This window comes from Peromyscus leucopus, chromosome 2 (genome assembly GCF_004664715.2).
Source record: "Peromyscus leucopus breed LL Stock chromosome 2, UCI_PerLeu_2.1, whole genome shotgun sequence".
Classification (NCBI taxonomy): domain Eukaryota; kingdom Metazoa; phylum Chordata; class Mammalia; order Rodentia; family Cricetidae; genus Peromyscus; species Peromyscus leucopus.
Genome location: NC_051064.1, coordinates 29,390,428 through 29,409,454, shown reverse-complemented (window position 1 = coordinate 29,409,454; position 19,027 = coordinate 29,390,428). Strand labels below are relative to the sequence as shown.

Below are 19,027 nucleotides of genomic sequence, written 5' to 3'. Positions count from 1 at the left end.
TGGCCTGGACTGAGCCAAAAACAGTGGTGGGACCATGGAAGCAGTGGCTACTGCTCCACGTTGCCAGCTCCTTCTCATCATGTTGGTGACTGCGGTGATGCTGCTACCTGGAACAAAGGGTTTACTGCTGCTGGTTCAGAGAAGAATTGTCAGGACCATCGTGTTACAAGAAAGCATCGGCAAAGGTCAGTTTGGAAAAGTTTGGCAAGACAAATGGTGGGGAGAAATTGTTGTGAAGATTTTCTGTTCTAGGGAAGAATGTTCATGGTTCCGAAAGACAGACATTTATCAGACTATGATTGCTCCAAACCACAGAGGAGGCAAAAAAAAAAAAAAGAGTCTGCAGGAAACCATGACCATGCCTAACAGTGACTTTGAAATCTTCAAAAAGATGACAGGATCCTATAACGATGATTCCACATGGACTATGATAAGCCATTAAGCCGATTAACACCATGGAAAAATCGACTTTGGACTACAAACTGGTCAGAACAATTTCGAGAGGACTAGTTGAGATGATCCAGCCTGACAGACTACTCAAACAAGGCCTTGAAACAAGCCCTGAACTTTCCTATTATCCAGAAACTGGACAAATGATACAGGACTTGATGATTAACCCCAAAATTTTCTTTTCAAGATTCCCTAAAGATATCTTCACCCCTAGAAAGCAAAAAGAAAAAGAGAATATAGATATGAGATAGATCATCGAATCTACTCTGAGAAAAAAGATAAAGAAATAATAGGATAAACAGGTAGATCACTGAAACTACACTGAAGAAAAAGGGGAAGATACAAAAATGACAAAAGGTAGACTACTGAATCTATTATGGAAAGAAAAAAGAGAGAATATGGATATGGTAAGATAAAAAGGGAGATTATGGAATCTACTTTTAAAAAGGAACTACTTGTTTTAAATAAGATAAGTAATGAAAATTTTTTGGTCTGAGTTTATCAGATGTTACTGGACTGGACATTGTTAATATATATAATGGAGTTTTTTATCTGAATCTGTCAAATGTTAATGGACTAGACATCATTAATGTAATTTTTGGCTGTATATATTGCATATACTTATTGAAGATAGTTTTTCTTGTATTAGTTATAAGCTTTTTTAATTTTAGACAAAAAGAGAGGAAATGTGGTGGTATTGTGTTCACCAAAATATTGTGTACTCTAATAAATTTATCTGGGGTCAGAGAACAGACAGCCACTAGATACAAAGGCTAGAAAATGATGGCACTCACACCTTTAATCCTAGCATTCCAGAGATAGAAATCCCTCTGGATCTCTGTGAGTTCAAGGCCACATTGGAAATAGCCAAGCATGGTGACACACGCCTTTAATCCCAGAAAGCCAGCCTTTAATCCCAGGGAGTGGTGGTAGAAAGCAGGAAGATATATAAGGCGTGAGGGCAAGAAACTAGAAGCATTTTGGCTGTTTAAGCATTTGGCTGGTTAAGCATGTGGCTGGTTAAGCATTCAGGCTTTTGAGCAGCAGTTCAGCTGAGACCCATTCCGGATGAGGACTCAGAGGCCTCCAGTCTGAGGAGACAAGACCAGCTGAGGATCCGGCGAGGTGAGATAGCTGTGGCTTGTTCTGTCTCTCTGACCTTCCAGTATTCACCCCAATAACTGGCCTCGGGTTTGATTTTATTAAGAACTTTTAAGATTCCTGCTACAAGGCCTGACAGTCACTATCTGGGAAAATTCTTACCTATCATTATGACCTTGTAGAATTCAAGCCTGGTGACTTTGCTAGGCCAGAGGATTGCTATTGCTTGGGTTTATAACTGGATTCCAGAGAGAGAGAACTGAGAGAATAAGGAGACGGAGAAGAGAAAAGGCGAATGGAAGAACTAGATGGGTAAGAACTTGAGAGGAACAAACTGAGACAGGGAAGAACTAGATTGAAGAGCAAGAAGAGAGTACTAGAGGAATGAGATGGAAGATGAGGAAGACCAGATAGGGAAGAACAAGATGAGGAACAAGATAGAAAAAATGATATGACAGAGGAGCTAAGATGGGAAAGAACTAGATGGGGGCAGAATTAAGATGAGAGAATTAAGATAGAACTTAGAGGGACAGCAGATTAATGTAGGGAGAAATCAAGCAAGAGAGGAGCTACACATGAGAGCAGAATAGAAGCTGTGTAGAGAGAGAGAGAATTGACACAGAATAATAAAGTGTATGGACTAAGGAGTTTTGTGTACATAGATTCATTTCTTTTCCTCAAAGATTATCGGCTGGTTGTAGATTCTTCCCGGACCCTGGGAGGGGACTATTGAGGGGCTGGACCCCCATAGTCCCTGATACTTCCTAGAATTCAATGAAAATGAATGTATTATATACCCAAACTATGAAAGCAGTACAAAGAGGAAAATTCGCAGCACTAGATGCCCACATAAGAAGTTGGAGAAATCTCACACTCCTGACTTAACAGCACACCTAAAAGCTCTAGAAAAAAAAAAAAGAATCAAACTCACCCAGAAGGAATAGATACAGGGAAATAATCAAATTGAGAGCTGAAATCAATAAAATAGAAATAAAGAGAACAATACAAAGAATTAATGAAACAAAGAGTTGGTTCTTTGAGAAAATCAACAAGATAAACAAACCCTTATCCAAAATAACCAAAAGGAAGAGAGAGGGCATCCACATTAACAAAATCAGAAGTGAAAAGGGAGACATAACAACAATGAGGAAATCCAGAGAATCATCAGGTCATACTTCAAAAACCTGTACTCATGAAAATTGGAAAATCTAAAAGAAATGGACAATTTTCTGGATAGGTACCACATACCAAAGTTAAATCAAGACCAGATAAACAGTTTAAATATACCAATAACACCTAAGGAAATAGAAACAGTTATTATAAGTCTCCCAAACAAAAAAAGCCCAGGACCCGATGACTTCAGTGCAGAATTCTACCAGATTTTCAAAGAGCTACTACCAATATTCTTCAAATTGTCCCACAAAATAGAAACAGAAGGAACATTACCAAACTTCTTTTATGAGGCTACAGTTACTCTCATACCCAAACCACACAAAGATGCAACAAAGAAAGAGAATTACAGACAAATCTCCCTCATGAACATTGATGCAAAAATACTCAATAAGATATTGGCAAACCAAGTCAAAAAACACATCAAAAAATTATCCATCATAACCAAGGATGCTTCATCACAAAGATGAAAGAATGATTCAACATACAAAAATCTGTCAATATAATACAACATATAAAGAAACTGAAAGGAAAAAAAAAACCACATGATCATCTCATTAGATGCTGAAAAAGCCTTTGACAAAATCTAATACCCTTTCATGATAAAGGTCTTGGAGAGATCAGGAATACAAGGAACATACCTAAACATAATAAAGACAACTGACAGCAAGCCAACAGCCAACATCAAAATAAATGGAGAGAAACTCAAAGCGATTCTAACTAAAATCAGGAACAAGACAAGGCTGTCTACTCTCCCCATATCTATTCAATATATAGTACTCAAAATTCTAACTAGAGCAATAAGACAACAAAAGCAGATCAAAGGGATACAAACTGGAAAAGAAGAAGTCAAACCTTCACTATCTGCAGATGATATGTTAGTATACATAAGTGACCCCAAAAATTCTAACAGGGAACTCCCACACATGATAAACACCTTCAGTAATGTAGCAGGACACAAGATTAACTCAAAAAAATCAGTAGCCTTCCTATATACAGATGATAAATGGGCAGAGAAAAGACATCAGAGAAACATCACCCTTTACAATAGCCACAAATAATATAAAATACCTTGGGGGGTAACTCTAACTAAGCAAGTGAAAGACCTGTATGACAAGAACTTTAAGTCTCTGAAGAAAGAAATTGAAGAAGATATCAGAAAATGTAAAGATCTCTCATGCTCATGGATAGGTGGGATTAGCATAGTAAAAATGGCAATCTTACCAAAAGTAATCTACAGATTCAATGCAATCCCCAACAAAATCCCACAATTCTTCACAGACCTGGAAAGAACAATACTCAACTTCATATGGAAAAACAAAAACCTCAAGATAGCTAAAACAATCCTGTACAATAAAGCAACCTCTGGAGGCATCACCATCCCTGACCTCAAGCTCTACTATAGAGCTTTAGTAACAAAACAGCTTGGTATTGGCATAAAAACTGACATGTGGCCCAATGGAATCGAATTGAAGACCCTGACATTAACCCACATACTTACGAACACCTGATTTTTGACAAAGAAGCCAAAACTACAATGGGGGAGAAAAAAGCATCTTCAACAAATGGCTGGCATAACTGGATGTCAATATGTAGAAGACTGCAGACAGATCCTTATCTATCGCCATGCACAAAACAGTCCAAGGGTATCAAAGACCTCAATATAAAACCAGTTACACTTAACCTGACAGAAGAGAAAGTAGGAAATAGTCGTGAACACATTGGCACAGGAGACCACTTCCTAAATATAACACCAGTAGCACAGACACTGAGAACAAGAATTAATAAATGGGACCTCCTGAAACTGAGAAGCTTCTGTAAGGCAAAGGACACGGTCAATAAGACAAAACGACAGCCTACAGAATGGGAAAAGATCTTTACTAGCCCCACATTAGACAGAGGACTGATCTCCAAAATATATAAAGATCAAGAACCTAGACGACAAAATAACAAACAATCCAATTAAAAAATGAGCTATAGAGCTAAACAGAGAATTTTCAACAGAAGAATTTCAAATGGCTGAAAGACATTTAAGGAACTGCTTAACTTCCTTAGCCATGAGGGAAATGCAAATCAAAACGACTCTTAGATACCATCTTACACCTGTCAGAATGGCTAAGATCAAAAACACTGAAGACAGCCTATGTTGGAAAGAATGTGGACCAAGGGAAACACTCCTCCACTGTTGATGTGAATGCAAGCTTGTACAGCCACTTTGGAAATCACTATGGTGGTTTCTCAAAAAACTGGAAATCAATCTTCCTCAAGACCCAGCTACACCACTCTTGGGCATATACCGAAGGAATGCTCAAACATGCTCAACTATGTTCACAGCAGCATTATTCGTAATAACCAGTACCTGGAAACAACATAGATGCCCCACAACCGAAGAAAATGTGGTACATTTACACAATGGAGTACTACCCAGCAGTGAAAAAAAAATTGATAGCATGGAATTTGCAGGCAAATGGATGAAACTAGAAAGTATCATCCTGAGTGAGATAACCCAGAGTAAGAAAAACAAACATGGTATGTACTTACTCATAAGTGGATACTAGATGTAAAGCAAAGGATAACAAGACTACAACCCACAGCTCCAGAGAAGCTAGCTAGCAAAGAGGAACACATGGATCACCCTGGAAAGGGGAAATAGATGAGATCTCCATGAGTAAACTGGAGATGAGGGGTGGGCAATAGACGGTAGGAAATGGGAAATGAGAACAAAAGGGAATGGGATGGTCGAGCTGGAACAGGGATGGAATGGGAGAGCAATAAAAGAGATACCATGATAGAGGGAGACATCACGGAGATAGGGAGAAACTGGGTGCTAAGGAAGTTCCCAGGAATCCACAAGGATGACCCCACCTTAGACTACTAGCAATAGTGGAGAGGGTGCCTGAACTGGCTTATCCCAGTACTCAGATTGGTGAATACCCTGTCATCATAGAGCCTTTCTCCAGTAACAAATGGAAGCAGATACAGAAATCCATAGGCAAACACCAGGCCAAGCTCTAGAAGTCCAGTCGAAGAGAGGGAAGAGGGATTCTATGAGCAAGGGGCATCAAGATCATGATGGGGAAACCTACAGAGACAATCAACCCAAACTAGTGGGAACTCATGAAATTTAGATCAATAGCTGTGGAGCCTCCATGGGACTGGACTAGGATCTCTGTATAAGTGAGACAGTTGTGTAGCTTGATCTGCTTAAGGAGCCCCCTGGCAGTAGGATCAGAATCCATCCCTGGTACATAAGCAGGCTTTTTGGAGCCCACTACTTATGATGGGACACCTTGCACAGCCTTGAGGCAGGGGGAGGGACTTGGAACTGCCTCTACTAAATGTACCTCCCCATGGGAGGCCTTACCTTCTTGTAGGAGGGAATGGAGGGCGGGTTGGAAGGGGGAGCCTGGAGGGGCAGGAGGAGGGAAGAGGGGGATCTTTGATTGGTATGTAAAAACGTATAAAATTTTTTTCTAAAAAGAAAAAACAAGTGTCTGTAACTCTAGTTTCAGGGGATCTGACACGTAACCTTCAACAGGTTCCTGCATGCACAGGGTCACATAAGCATACACTCAGGCATGCAAACATACAAATAAAATGAATAAATATTTTTAAAAATAGAATATTTAATAGAAAACAATTAAAAACCATTTAGTTTTTGGATCACATATAAACCACTTGTTCACAAAATATAAGCCTTCTAAAAATGTTTACTAGGAAATCACACTATCTTTGCTTATATTATTTGCACTAAAGTAAATGCTTACTTATAATAAAACTCTTAAGTTTGCTAAAATTTTTTATGACTCTAAACTGGGTGTGGGTCCCCAACCCTATAATCCTATCACTCGGAGAGCGAAGCTAGGATTAGGAATCCAAGAGTTCTATGCCAGCCTGTTTAAAAATAAATAACCCCAAACACATCCAAATCTACAAACACTGCTTAGTTTATAGATGACATTTGTCTGACATTTCCTAATACTGAAACTTCAAGTCTAACCACAGCCTGTCACCTCCCTGAAATCTCCACACAGAAAGTAGAAATGAAGACACTGTCAATCAGAGGATCATTTTGTTATGCAGTGATTACACAGCTTCTACCTTCTGGATTAACTGAGAAATCACCAAGGAAGAAAGAATGAGGATTTGTAATTCATACTCATTTTCAAACTGATGTAAATACATTCTTCACAACTCATTTATGATGAAATGAGACTCAGAAGTAATGTGTCTCAGGACACAACAAATGTTGAAAATGAATCAAATTATTACCTGCTGTCTGCCTATCCATATACTACACATAACAGCACCTTGACAATAACCCCTTCAATATAAGCACATGAGAATCTAGAAGATAACAAAATACACCTTCAGTTTTCCAAATATTTATTTATATTTTGAATATTCCAAATTGTCCCTATTCTTTTTTTAAATTCTTTTATTTTCATTTCATGTGTTCTACCTCCATGTATAAAGTACCTTGTGCATGCAGTACCTGTGGAGGCTGGGAAGAGGGCCTCAGAATCCCTGGAACTGGAGTTATAGACAGTTGTTAGCTGCTAACCAAAAGGAAGACTTCATGTTGCAGTTTCCACGAAGTCATCATCAATGATGATTCACAGAGATGTAGCTGTTTCAGAGTTACCTACACTCTTAGAAGCAACCTCTAACCCATGCTCTATAAGCCACCTGAATAAATCCATCAGTTCACTAAGCTAGAATTTGGTAGAATTGTACTGTGCTCTGTCATTGGAGCCCTATTTGAGGTGAATAGATGTTTGTGTCTCACCAGGAAAAGTTAGCACGACAACACAGGTGAGTTTAGGAGGAGCAATTGCATGGCCCTCACTTTGGAGAGCAATCTGAGGGTAGACCATCTATGAGGGTAGTTTCAGCATGGGTAGTAGTCTCTCCCTGTGTGGTATGTGGTATACTCTTGTTATAGTAGAATTACACGGGCCTTGCTATGGGGAGTAGGACATATAACTAATGCTGAGCCATCTGAAGTTAGAGTGTCTATTTGTGGGAGCCTTAGATGGCTATCTTTTACAAAGTATGGAGTAGTGTGCCTGTTTGATGAGTAGGGTCTGTTCCATGAGTACAAAGACATGCTAAGAGCTGTTCAAGGTCTAGAGCATATGCTACATTCTTTGAAAATAGCACATATGGGACAAAACTGCCAGCAAGCAGTTAACCATGGCAGTTGCACAGCTGCTGCTATGTCTAATAAAAATGTAACTGAGGCTACAATAGCTACCCAGCGGAAACTCACTTAAGTAAGGAAGGAATTACAATGGGGGAAAGACATATGCTATCATCCTCTACTTTAACCTCTGATTTCCTGGGTAAATTGGATAAAAGAGAGGATGAGACAGAGGTACTCGCTTGCCATTTCCTATAGCTGAAGATAAAAAGGAAAGGGTACCCATTAGATCTGTGTTCAAGAACTCCCAGGCTAGGAACCAAAAAACATGGGACCCACTGGAAGAATTGAATAGAGAAGGGAAGAAAACAAGTAGAAGTGATAGATGATAGCCTTCAGGTATAACCTTTAATAAGGAAAAGGGGAAGATCCATGATTCTGTGTGCAGGTAAAGGCCTTAACAATGGCCCAGTGCAGGAAACGATGATAGAAAAGATTTTTGCCTCTGAAGTGCTTCGGCAAAGTCTGTGAAGCAAAAATGGACAGAACCTGAGCCTAGTTAGTAAGACTGTGGGACATGGGAACAAATGATAGCTTTCTTCTGTGTACTGTGAAAGCAGGGAAAATAAGCATTGTAACTACTACTGAGACAAAAGTTCACTGACCATAATAAACATACACTAATGTAAAATAAGAAATTAGCTGGATGAGGTGGCATATACCTGTATCCTAGCATTTGTAAGGCTAATAGAGGCTCTCAAGTTCAAGGCTAGTCAGAAGTACACAACAAGACCCTATATTAAAAATATAAAACATGCTCTCAGAAGATGTGTACTGAGGGTGAAGAGAGTATATGAGGATACTCTCTCATAAAATCAGGTTACAAGCTGGGCGGTGGTGGCTCACTCCTTTAATCCCAGCACTCGGGAGGCAGAGGCAGGTGGATCTTTGTGAGTTCAAGGCCAGCCTGGTCTCCAAAGTGAGTTCCAGGAAAGGCAAAAAGCTACACAGAGAAACCCTGTCTCGAAAAACAAAACAAAGAAACAACAACAACAACAAAAATTAAAAAATAAAATAAAATCAGGTTACAAAAAATTCAGCACAAAGAGTGTGTGTGTGTGTGTGTGTGTGTGTGTGTGTGTGTGTGTGTGTGTACGTACATATCCCACAGAGATAGAAAGAGAGAAGGGGAAGGGAGAGGTAGAAGGAAAGAGAGGGAAATTCTTGGGTACATCTTCATGACCTGAGTTTGACAATTAATTCTTTGTTATGATACCAAAAGTAGAAGGAATCAAAGAAAAGTTAAAAGTGGACTTTATTTTAAAACTTTAAAAGGACACTATCAAGACAGTAAAAAGGCAGCACACAAAATTAGACAAATATTTCCAATCCAATATGATACAGATTTGCATCCACAGAAGAGAGGTGCCCCCAGCTCACAAGGGCCAACTCATGATTTGAACTTTGAATTACAGCCTTAATCAGGCTATCAGCTTGCACTATGGTGTACTTCTGAGAGATGGGACAGACAGGGGCCACCGGTTTCAGATAGTCACAAGGGTAAACAACTCACAGTCAAGAGTGCACTGTGTTACTAAGCTATGATGCCTGGTAGGTTAAGTGTATTAAATGAACTTTCACCATACAATGTATTTATCAATATGTAACTCCAGTGTAAGTGAAGGAGGACCTATATAAAGAACCCTTAAAACTAAATACCAAAAAGGCAACCTAAACAAACAAAAACAAAAAACAAAACAAACAAAAAACAGGAACCAAGATCTAAATAGGTGCTTTTCCTTAAAAGATAGACAAAAGATCAGTAAGAATAAGAAAAGATACTTGAGATAATTAACCATCATGAAATACAACAATAAAACCCAGTGTGTGTGGGGGGGGGTGGCAGTAGAATATCATTACATACCCTAAGACAATTAAAGTCAAAAGGCCCAAATCCAAATAATTATAAGTCTTGGGCTAGTGCACAGTACTATAGAGTTTGCCTACTATGGATGAAGCCCTGGTTCAATCCCCAATTGTGATTAAAAGTCACAGAAATCAGAATCATACAAACTGTACGACCACTTGAGTCTGGCAGTTCCCACAAAGAGTTAAACATAGTTACCATATGACTCAGGATTCCAATACTAGGCTGGGATTAGGCAGACTGCATAAAAAAGGAGAAAGTGGACTGAATACAGCATTCATGCCACTCTACTTCTTTGCATGTTTTGTCTACATGCATGCCTGATGCCTGCAGAGGCCAGAAGAGGGCAGTCAATCCTCCTGAACAGGAGTTACAGATGGTGCTATGTGGGTGCTGGAAATCAAATCTGGGTCCTCTGGAAGAGCAGCAAGTGCTCTTAACCACTGAGCCATCTCCAACTTCCCAGTCCCTCTCCTACTTCTTGACTGCAGATGCAGTATGACTAGCTGCCTCAAGCAAAAGATATGAAAATACATGCTCCCACATCAACTTGTACAGTAAGCATTATTGGTGGGATCACTCTTCATAAACAAGGCAGAAAGAAGTCCATGAACTTTTGAGTTATAACAGCAAGTGGTCTTATATGTACGCTGGAGTACTATCCATCTATATGAAGAAATATAGCATGGATGAACTATGAATACACAGTAAGTGAAAGACATCAGTGTCAAAAGAACAAAAACAAGATGAATAAGGGAAAGAGTCTTGTACAAAGGAGGTGGATGAGTTAGAGATGAGAGAAAAGAAAGGGTGAGGTCTGACAGCAATCACAATGTACTGTATATGCACAAAATTTATCATAAATTAATAAAAGATTTTTTGTTTGGTTTTTCAAGACAGAGTTCTCTATGTAGCCCTGACTGTCTTGGAACTTCCTTCACAGATTAGGCTGGCCTAAAATTCAGAGATTCACCTGCCTCTGCTTCCCAAGTGCTGGGATTAAAGGTGTGCATCACTACCACCCAACTAATAAAACATTTTTAAGACAAATAAATTATTACATTTATATATAAAATTTCTGTAATGGACAAATTCATAGAAACATAAAGCAGATGAAAGGTTGCTTAAGGTTAAACAAATGAGTCGTGTAAGAAGGTAACAGCTAAGGGACACTGGGATTTCTTTTTGAAGTAATGAAAATGTTCTAAAATTAACAGTACTGGTGATTACACACAACTATAAATATACTAAAAATCACTGAAGTGTATATTTTAAATAGATTAAGTATGTGGTATACAAATATCTCACTACAAAAGGAAGATGCACACATTTAGTCATCTTATCATGACAAGGACAGAGCTACAGAATCCAAAAGGAAAAGCTATTTTTGTTTTTTCATTTTGTGTGCATACATGCAGAGGCCAGAAGGCCATCTGGTGTCTTTCTCTGTCTTAGTCCCTTGAGACACAGCCTCTCACTTCTCAAATATTATTAAAGACCATCCTTAATAATCTTATTCCCAGGGGCTCAGAAGAGAGGCTATACAAATGGCAAGAATTATTTTCAGGAAAAGAATCTAAGTACACCGAGCTCTTAGTCCATCTACCTTATTCCTCTGGGATAAGATTCTATCTACACAGCTACAGTTCTGTACTCAAGCCTAGCTCCTCTCTTGCCTGATTTCTCTCTACCTTTATCTGCTGTCCCCTCTAAGTTCTATCTTAATTCTCTCATCTTAGTTCTGCCCCATCTTGGTCTTTCTCATCTCATTCTTACCCATCTCGTTCTTTCCCATCTGGCTCTTCCTCATCTTCCATCTCATTCTTCTAGTTCTCCATCTAGTTCCCCAGTCAAAATCCTCTCCAGTAAAAATCCTCCTTAAGTCTCTGAGGTTTACAGTTATATGCCCATGCAATAGCAGTGCTCTAGCCAAAGCAAGGTCATCAGGCTTGAATTCCTACAGGATCATAAATGCAGACAAGACTTTTCCTCAGGCAGTGACAGTCAGGCTTTCTTTTTACAACCCAAAAGGGGAGGGGTAAAGGAGGAGGTCAATAGAGAGCTAATGATCGGTTAGTATATCAAAAAAGGTAAAATGTTAGAAGTTATACTGTTAGTATAAATACCACTAAGGCTGTATAAGAAAGGAGGGTCTCAGCTTAATTGCACAAGAAATAAAGCTATCCACCCCGCCTGACCGAGGAGACAGGTACTGTTTCCATAAGGGTGTTTGTTACCTCAGTTAAGGACACTGCTTGGCCTCGAATGCTTTAGGTTTTTTAGATAAATACATTGTTAGGAGTTCTTGGAAGCACACATAGTATACAAGAAAATCATTGTAGGAATCAGCTAACATATATAAAAAAGCTAAAATATCATCAACACTTCTTAAGCCATGGCTTGGCCTTTGGAGAAGTCCTTGACCTTTCCAAGTAGTAGCTTTCGTGATAGTAGCTGAATTCCTTTACATTTCCCTATAGCTTGCAGCACTCACTGAACATAGAACTTGCCAATTTTTTGGTTAGGTTAGCTGGTGGTAAGCACTGGGAATCCTCCTATCTCTGTCCATCTGTCCACCCTCCCACATCACACCTAGCTTTTTATGTAAGTGCTAGGGATCCTAATGAATGTAGAGCAAGCATCACTCTTACCCATTGAGCCACATCCCCAACCTAGGAAGTACTATTTTCAATTAGATATCATGTAAAGAGGGGAAGAATGAATTCTGATTCCTACTTCACAACCACAATTCAACTCCAGATAGACTGGAGATCTAAATATAAGGTTAAACAACAAAGTTTCTATACATAGAATAGAATAAAAAGGTAACTGCTTAGTGTATATATCATTTAATATGTTGTTTCAATGGAGAAACTATTACATACTTCTTAAGATTTATTAATTGCCATAGCAGACTTGGTAATACTATTTAGTAAGGCTCTTCCAAAAAAGAAAGGGAAGGGCAGGCAGGCAGAGGACAATAACACACACCTGTAATCCCAGCATGGAGGCTCAGTCAAGAGGACTGCCAGGAATCCGAGGTCAAGCCTGGGCTACAAAGTGAGTCTTCACATTAAAACAAAAAGGGGGGGGTGAGGAAAGGGGTAGGAGAAAAAAGAAAAGAAAGAAAATCTTAAAAAAAAAAGAAGAGGAAAATAGCCTACTTGACTGGTATGTTCAATCCCAGTACCACAGGAAAAGATCAAAATAAAAAATACAAGGACATCCTTGTGCCCTTCATAGGCAAAATCTTAATCAAGACAGAAAAGCACTAGCCATATATAGAAATATTAGTAGATTTAGTCTCTTAAAGTTAAAAGCTTATGTTTATCAAGGACACATATGCTGTGGGATGGTCTGTATGTCAAATTGCTCTGATTGGTCAATAAATAAAACACTGATTGGCCAGTGGCCAGGCAGGAAGTATAGGCGGGACTAACAGAGAGGAGAATTGAGAGAATTCTGGGAAGTGGAAGGCTGAGGAGGGAGACATTGGCAGCTGCCACCATGACAAGTAGCATGTGAAGATGCCCGTAAGCCACGAGCCATGTGGCAAGGTGTAGATTTATAGAAATGGATTAATTTAAGATGTAAGAACTAGATAGCTAGAAGCCTGAACATTAGGCCAAACAGTTTAAATAATATAAGGATCTGTGTGTTTATTTTATGAGTGGACTGTCGGACTGCCGGGGCTTGGCAGGACCAGGAGAGAAAATTCTCCAGCTACACACATATAAAGAGCAAAACGGCATGAAACAAAGTGAGAATAGTCTCAATTAACACATGTAGCTGAAGTTTTTTCCAGTCCTGCCTGGCCCACAATCAGGACAAATCTCTCTCACCCATCAGTCTCACAGCCCCAACAGAGTAAACACACAGAGACTTATATTGTTTACAAACTGTATGGCCATGGCAGGCTTCTTGTTATCTAGTGGTTTTTTTAAAAAAAAAAAAAAAAATCTTAAATTAACCCATTTTAATAAATCTATACCTTGCCACATGGCTTGTGGCTTACCAGTATCTTACTCATGGTGGCGGCTCTTAGCATCTCCTGACTCAGCCTTCCTGTTCCCAGAATTCACTTTTCTCCTTGTCCCACCTATTCTTCCTGCCTAGCTACTGGCCAATCAGTATTTTATTTATTAACCAATCAGAGCAACACATTTAACATACAGAACATCCCACAGCACTTTAGATATGATAGGATGAAAGGGTAGATTATTGAATCTACTTTTAAAGAGTAACTTGTTTAAAATGTTTTCCATTGTTATGGATTTTAGTTTGATACGAATTTAAACTTAATTTTGTTATACTGTATATATATTTTTATTTTTGTTTAAGGTATTATATTTATGTAACTCATTTAGATTGTAATAGATAAATATAGATTAATAATTAGTCTTTTATGATAGTCAAACTTATAACATGTTAGTTAAGTTTTTTAGGTATACATAGATATATCTTAGATAGACAGGTAATCTTTAAACATTTTGAAGACCTACAAAATATGGCATTTAAAATATTTTTAAAAATTTAGACTTTCTGGACAGTGAGACATGTCTGTTCCTGACAGCACCAGATTTACTTCACAGAGGAGGATGGGCATCAAAGACACTCTATATGGAGTTTATCTTCTTTTTGGCAAAAATAGCCATTTGGACAAGAAACTGTTCTTGTCTGGACTGCTTAAAAAAATGTATCAACTGGACACATAGGACCTATAAGAAGATGACCACTGAACTTTGTTTGAAAAAAATGGTCCTTCAGGTTCCTGCTTTGCAGAGAAAACTGCCAGACATTCTACAGGACACAGAAAAAAGTGACTGAAAGATTCTAGACCTATGGGCTAAAGACAGATGCCCCAACTTTATAAAAAAAAAAAAACTTTTGGATGATGTCCAGGCTGCCAGCTGTCTCTGTTCACTCTTACAAGACTCCCAAAAGTTGCTTGCATCCTTCTCCCGTTTCTCGGATAATATTATATCTTTGATGTAATTAAAAACTAAACAGTTATAATTTCTTAGTTATAATAAAAGATAAATTAGATATAAAACTCACAAATATAGATAGGATATCTTTTTTAATTTTGCAAAATACAAATAGACTAGATAATGTAATTCTTGCTTAATAATTGTTTTGTTATATGTAATTTTACTATGTAAAAGTTAAAACCTTACTTCTTGAAAACCGGACTAGCGGGTGAGAGAGATTTGTCCTGACCGTGGGCCAGACAGGACTGGAAAAAACTTCAGCTACAAATACATAACAAAAAAAATCATGTTCAAAATATCAAATTCCCATAAAAATAAAAGAAAAAAACTCATCAAGTTGAGCATGCACTTCTCCAAGGGAAAATGACATCTAATTGATCAAAAGCATAAAAGGCATTTAACACATTAATTCAGCAAGAAAACATAAACTAAAACCACAGAAAACCTCATTCTTAGGGAATAACAAAGCCAAATGTTAATGAGGATCTGAATAATTAAAAAGCACAACATGTGACCCAAACTTACTTCAAGAGTTCATAGTTCTTCTCATTTAACCTCACAGCATTCTCTCTCCAAAATTTCTCAGACTTGTGTACAGGACTCCATTCCAGCCTTCCAGATTTAAGCTCTGAACTGTATTCATCAAATGAGCTATAAAATTTTAAGAATAAATTCCAGTTATAAGAATTTGAGTTACTCTAAAATTAAGCAAATTAACATATCACTAAATTTCATAGACTGAAGCGAGTCTTGATGACACACACCTCTAATCCCAGTACTCAGGAAGCAGAGGCAGACAGATCTCTGTTAGTTCAAGGCCAACCTGATCTACATATCTGGTTCTAGACCAACCAAGACTACACAATGAGACTCTGTCTCAAAAAATAATGAAAACAACAACTATAAAGAATGATTGCCCTCTCTATATAAACCACTACTGTAAGTTTAAACAGTTTAATCTCCAACAAATCATAGGAACTAAGGTCCAACAATGCCAAAATTGATTGTTGTGAAATATTAAAATTATTGTTTGTTCCCAAAATCTTTACTCCCAATAAATATATGACTATGTATTAATGGGAAAAAAAATGATAATTTCTACCATGATGTCAAAGCAGTGTAATATGCCAGGTCAGTAGATATATTATTGTGAACATATGTACAAAGCAGAGACTCTTAAAATAGCATATCCTACTATATTACAAAAACAAAAATCAGGTGTATCTGTATAAATTTTAAGTATTATGACTACCAATCATATAGAAATGATTTGTTGAAATAATCTCTTTCAAAATTAAGAGCAAACAATCTGCATATATTAACAAACTCAACACATTATAATTCAAAAATTAATAGCTATATGTACATACAGTAACTTGGTTGTTTTAAATGTGGTTTAGTTACTGTGAGTTGATCTGTTAACTTGATAAGATCTAGAATAAACTGAGACATGCCTCTGACCACAACTGCAGGGCTTTGAGATGACAGTGGAATGTTCCAGAGGTGAGTCTTACTGGAAGTGGGTTACTAAGGATGGACCCTGAGGCTTTTCGGACAGATTCAACTTCCTGTTCACTCTGCTTTCTGAGTGCAGATGCAATGTGACCAGCCAGACTCCTGCTGCTGCCACTACACCTTCTCTATCTGTTACCATGTCCTTCTCATTATAGACTACATCCCTGACAGCTGTAAACTAACAAATACTTTCTCCCTTAAAGGAGTTGCTTTTGTCAGGGTATTTTACTATTTTATCACAGTAACAAGAAAGCAATGAAGACAAGGCACAAAGACTTGCCCATTTTAAACTGTACTATTCCCTAGGTTGGGATCCTGGACTGGGTAAGAAGGTGACCTGAGCACAAGCAGTCATCCCTCCCTATTTCCTGACTGCAGATGCAATATGACAGCTGTCACAGCTCCTGCCACCATGGCATCCTCCACCCCACCCCAGAACAGAGGGCACACACTCTGGAATTGAATCAACATAAACTTTTCTCCCTAAGTTTCCTGTCAGGGGATTGGATCACAAGAACTGAAGCACCAGCCTGACTCCATCTTAAGCATGGAAGCCCTTTTTTTTTTTTTTTTCCGAGACAGGGTTTCTCTGTGTAGCTTTGCACCTTTCCTGGGACTCACTTGGTAGCCCAGGCTGGCCTCAAACTCACAGAGATCCGCCTGGCTCTGCCTCCCGAGTGGTGGGATTAAAGGTGTGCGCCACCACCGCCCGGGCCATTTTTTTTTTAAATAAGGTCAGAATAAGTCCATTTCTGTTTGCTGCAAAATTCAAGTTGACCATGCTTTACCCTCCTCTTTCTAGATTTGATATGTTCCCCACCCTAAAAAGTTTGATGCACATCTTGAATATACCCTGATAAGATATTCTGTCAAACAATTTTGAAATGTTCAGACAAGCTCCTATGTAACCAAAATTCCTCTGAAAATCCCCCAGTCCTTGAAAACTCCCTGACCTTGCAGGTGTGCTTGTTCTGTTTGTTATTGTGGAGTTGTTTTGTTTTGTTTTGTTTGCTATATAAGCCACACTTTTTCCTATGTTCAGAGCTATTTTTAAAACCCTGTTTTAGGGAGATAGGCCTGTCTGACAGAAAATAAAGCCAGCTTCATTTGACCAAAGAATGTAGGTTATGGTCTTTACTCTCATTTGGTGGGATTAATACATTATTTTCATTCAATGTGATAACAAAATGAGAAAAATAACTAATAGAACCACTAAACAAACAGTATCAATACATGCTTGGACTTACTTTCAAGTACAGTTTTAAAAAATATAACCATTAATGCTGACTGACAATTCAGCATAATCAGGATATAGAGGGTAGGTTGACCAGAATGCCTGTTTGCATAGTTATTTAAACAAGTAAGTATAAGTAAATTAGCATTTTTCATATTCATCCTAAACCTAATAATAAAAACAGATGTAAGTCAATATTCACCACCCAACTAGTGTTATATAAAGAAAATGATGGTGCCGGGCGTTGGTGGCGCACGCCTTTAATCCCAGCACTTGGGAGGCAGAGCCAGGCAGATCTCTGTGAGTTCGAGGCCAGCCTGGGCTACCAAGTGAGCTCCAGGAAAGGCGCAAAGCTACATAGAAAAACCCTGTCTCGAAAAACCAAAAAAAAAAAAAAAAAGAAAATGATGGGAATCTCTCCAAATAAGGACAGTCAAATGCTCTATCTAACCTATGGTTAACAATGTAGGATGCTTCAGCAGAAAACATAGTATATTGTAGGGAAATAAAATTTCCATACTTTGCAATCAATTCAAATCTACTTTAAAAGTTATATAACCCACTGTGCGCATCTATAAATCTAGCCACTCAGAAAACTAAGGCAGGATCCCTTCTGTCCAAGGTCAAACAAATCTCAACAGATTTAGTATGTAGCAATTTTTTAAAAGAATATTAATGACAGGTGTGGTGGTATATGCCTTTAATCCCAGCAGAGGTGGAAAGATCTCTGTTGAGACCAGTCTGGTATACACAGTGAGTTCGAGGGCAGCCAGGGCTACAAAATGAGACCCTATCTCAAATAATAATGATAATGATGATGATAACACACCTAAGGTCCTGGACACTCTCACCAAGTTTTTCCAAAAGAAATTTGATGTCTTCACTGATATCTTCATCATCATACTTCTGCTGCTCCAAGTTCTCCAACTGTTTAAGGACTTTGCACTGAATCATAGCCAGAGCATATTCTTGGCGAGTTTCTCTTTCAGTTGATTTTTCTAAGAAATTCTGGGTTGGACAGAGACATAGAGAAAGTATATGATATTTGCAGATATCCATCTTCCTTCTAGTTTCCCATTTAACCAATACTTTTCAGAGGTGACTCTATCTAGAATCCTTCTTTCCTGAGTTCTAAACAGAAGTCTATCTCTGAGTATGAAATACCTCTAGTTTAAATCTGAAATGTCCTCCAAAGGTCAATATTATAAAAAGTTTAGCTGCTAGCCTACAGCATTTTTGTGAAGTAGTAGAACTTTTAAGAAATGCAATCTCCCTGAAGAAGTCAGATCAGTCACTGTCTGTACTACCTCAGAATTCCCATGTCCTCTTCCAGGTCTACCTTGGTGAGTCTCCTTTACCTCCCCATACACGCCTTTTCTTCAACCAGTTAGATCTACTCAAGTCTAACAACCTGTGTACCAGGCTAGTCAAATGTCTCCAGCCTATACCACAACCAAACAGTAGGCTTCCACCAAGATACACCCTACCTGTACCCA

The 19,027-nt window shown here is 38.4% G+C and overlaps 1 protein-coding gene across 4 annotated transcripts in view; it reads right to left on the bottom strand.

Annotated features, from left to right (window-relative positions):
* The window catches only part of Atp6v1h (ATPase H+ transporting V1 subunit H), a 98,881-nt gene that overhangs the window by 35,899 nt on the left and 43,955 nt on the right, over positions 1-19,027 (bottom strand). For all 4 annotated transcript variants that reach the window (XM_028893652.2, XM_028893653.2, XM_037202455.1 and 1 more), the window contains 2 exons: positions 18,361-18,539; positions 15,308-15,433 (listed from right to left, as the gene is read on the bottom strand). In XM_028893652.2, coding sequence (XP_028749485.1) covers positions 15,308-15,433; positions 18,361-18,539 — 305 coding nt within the window. The remainder of the gene's footprint in view (positions 1-15,307; positions 15,434-18,360; positions 18,540-19,027) is intronic.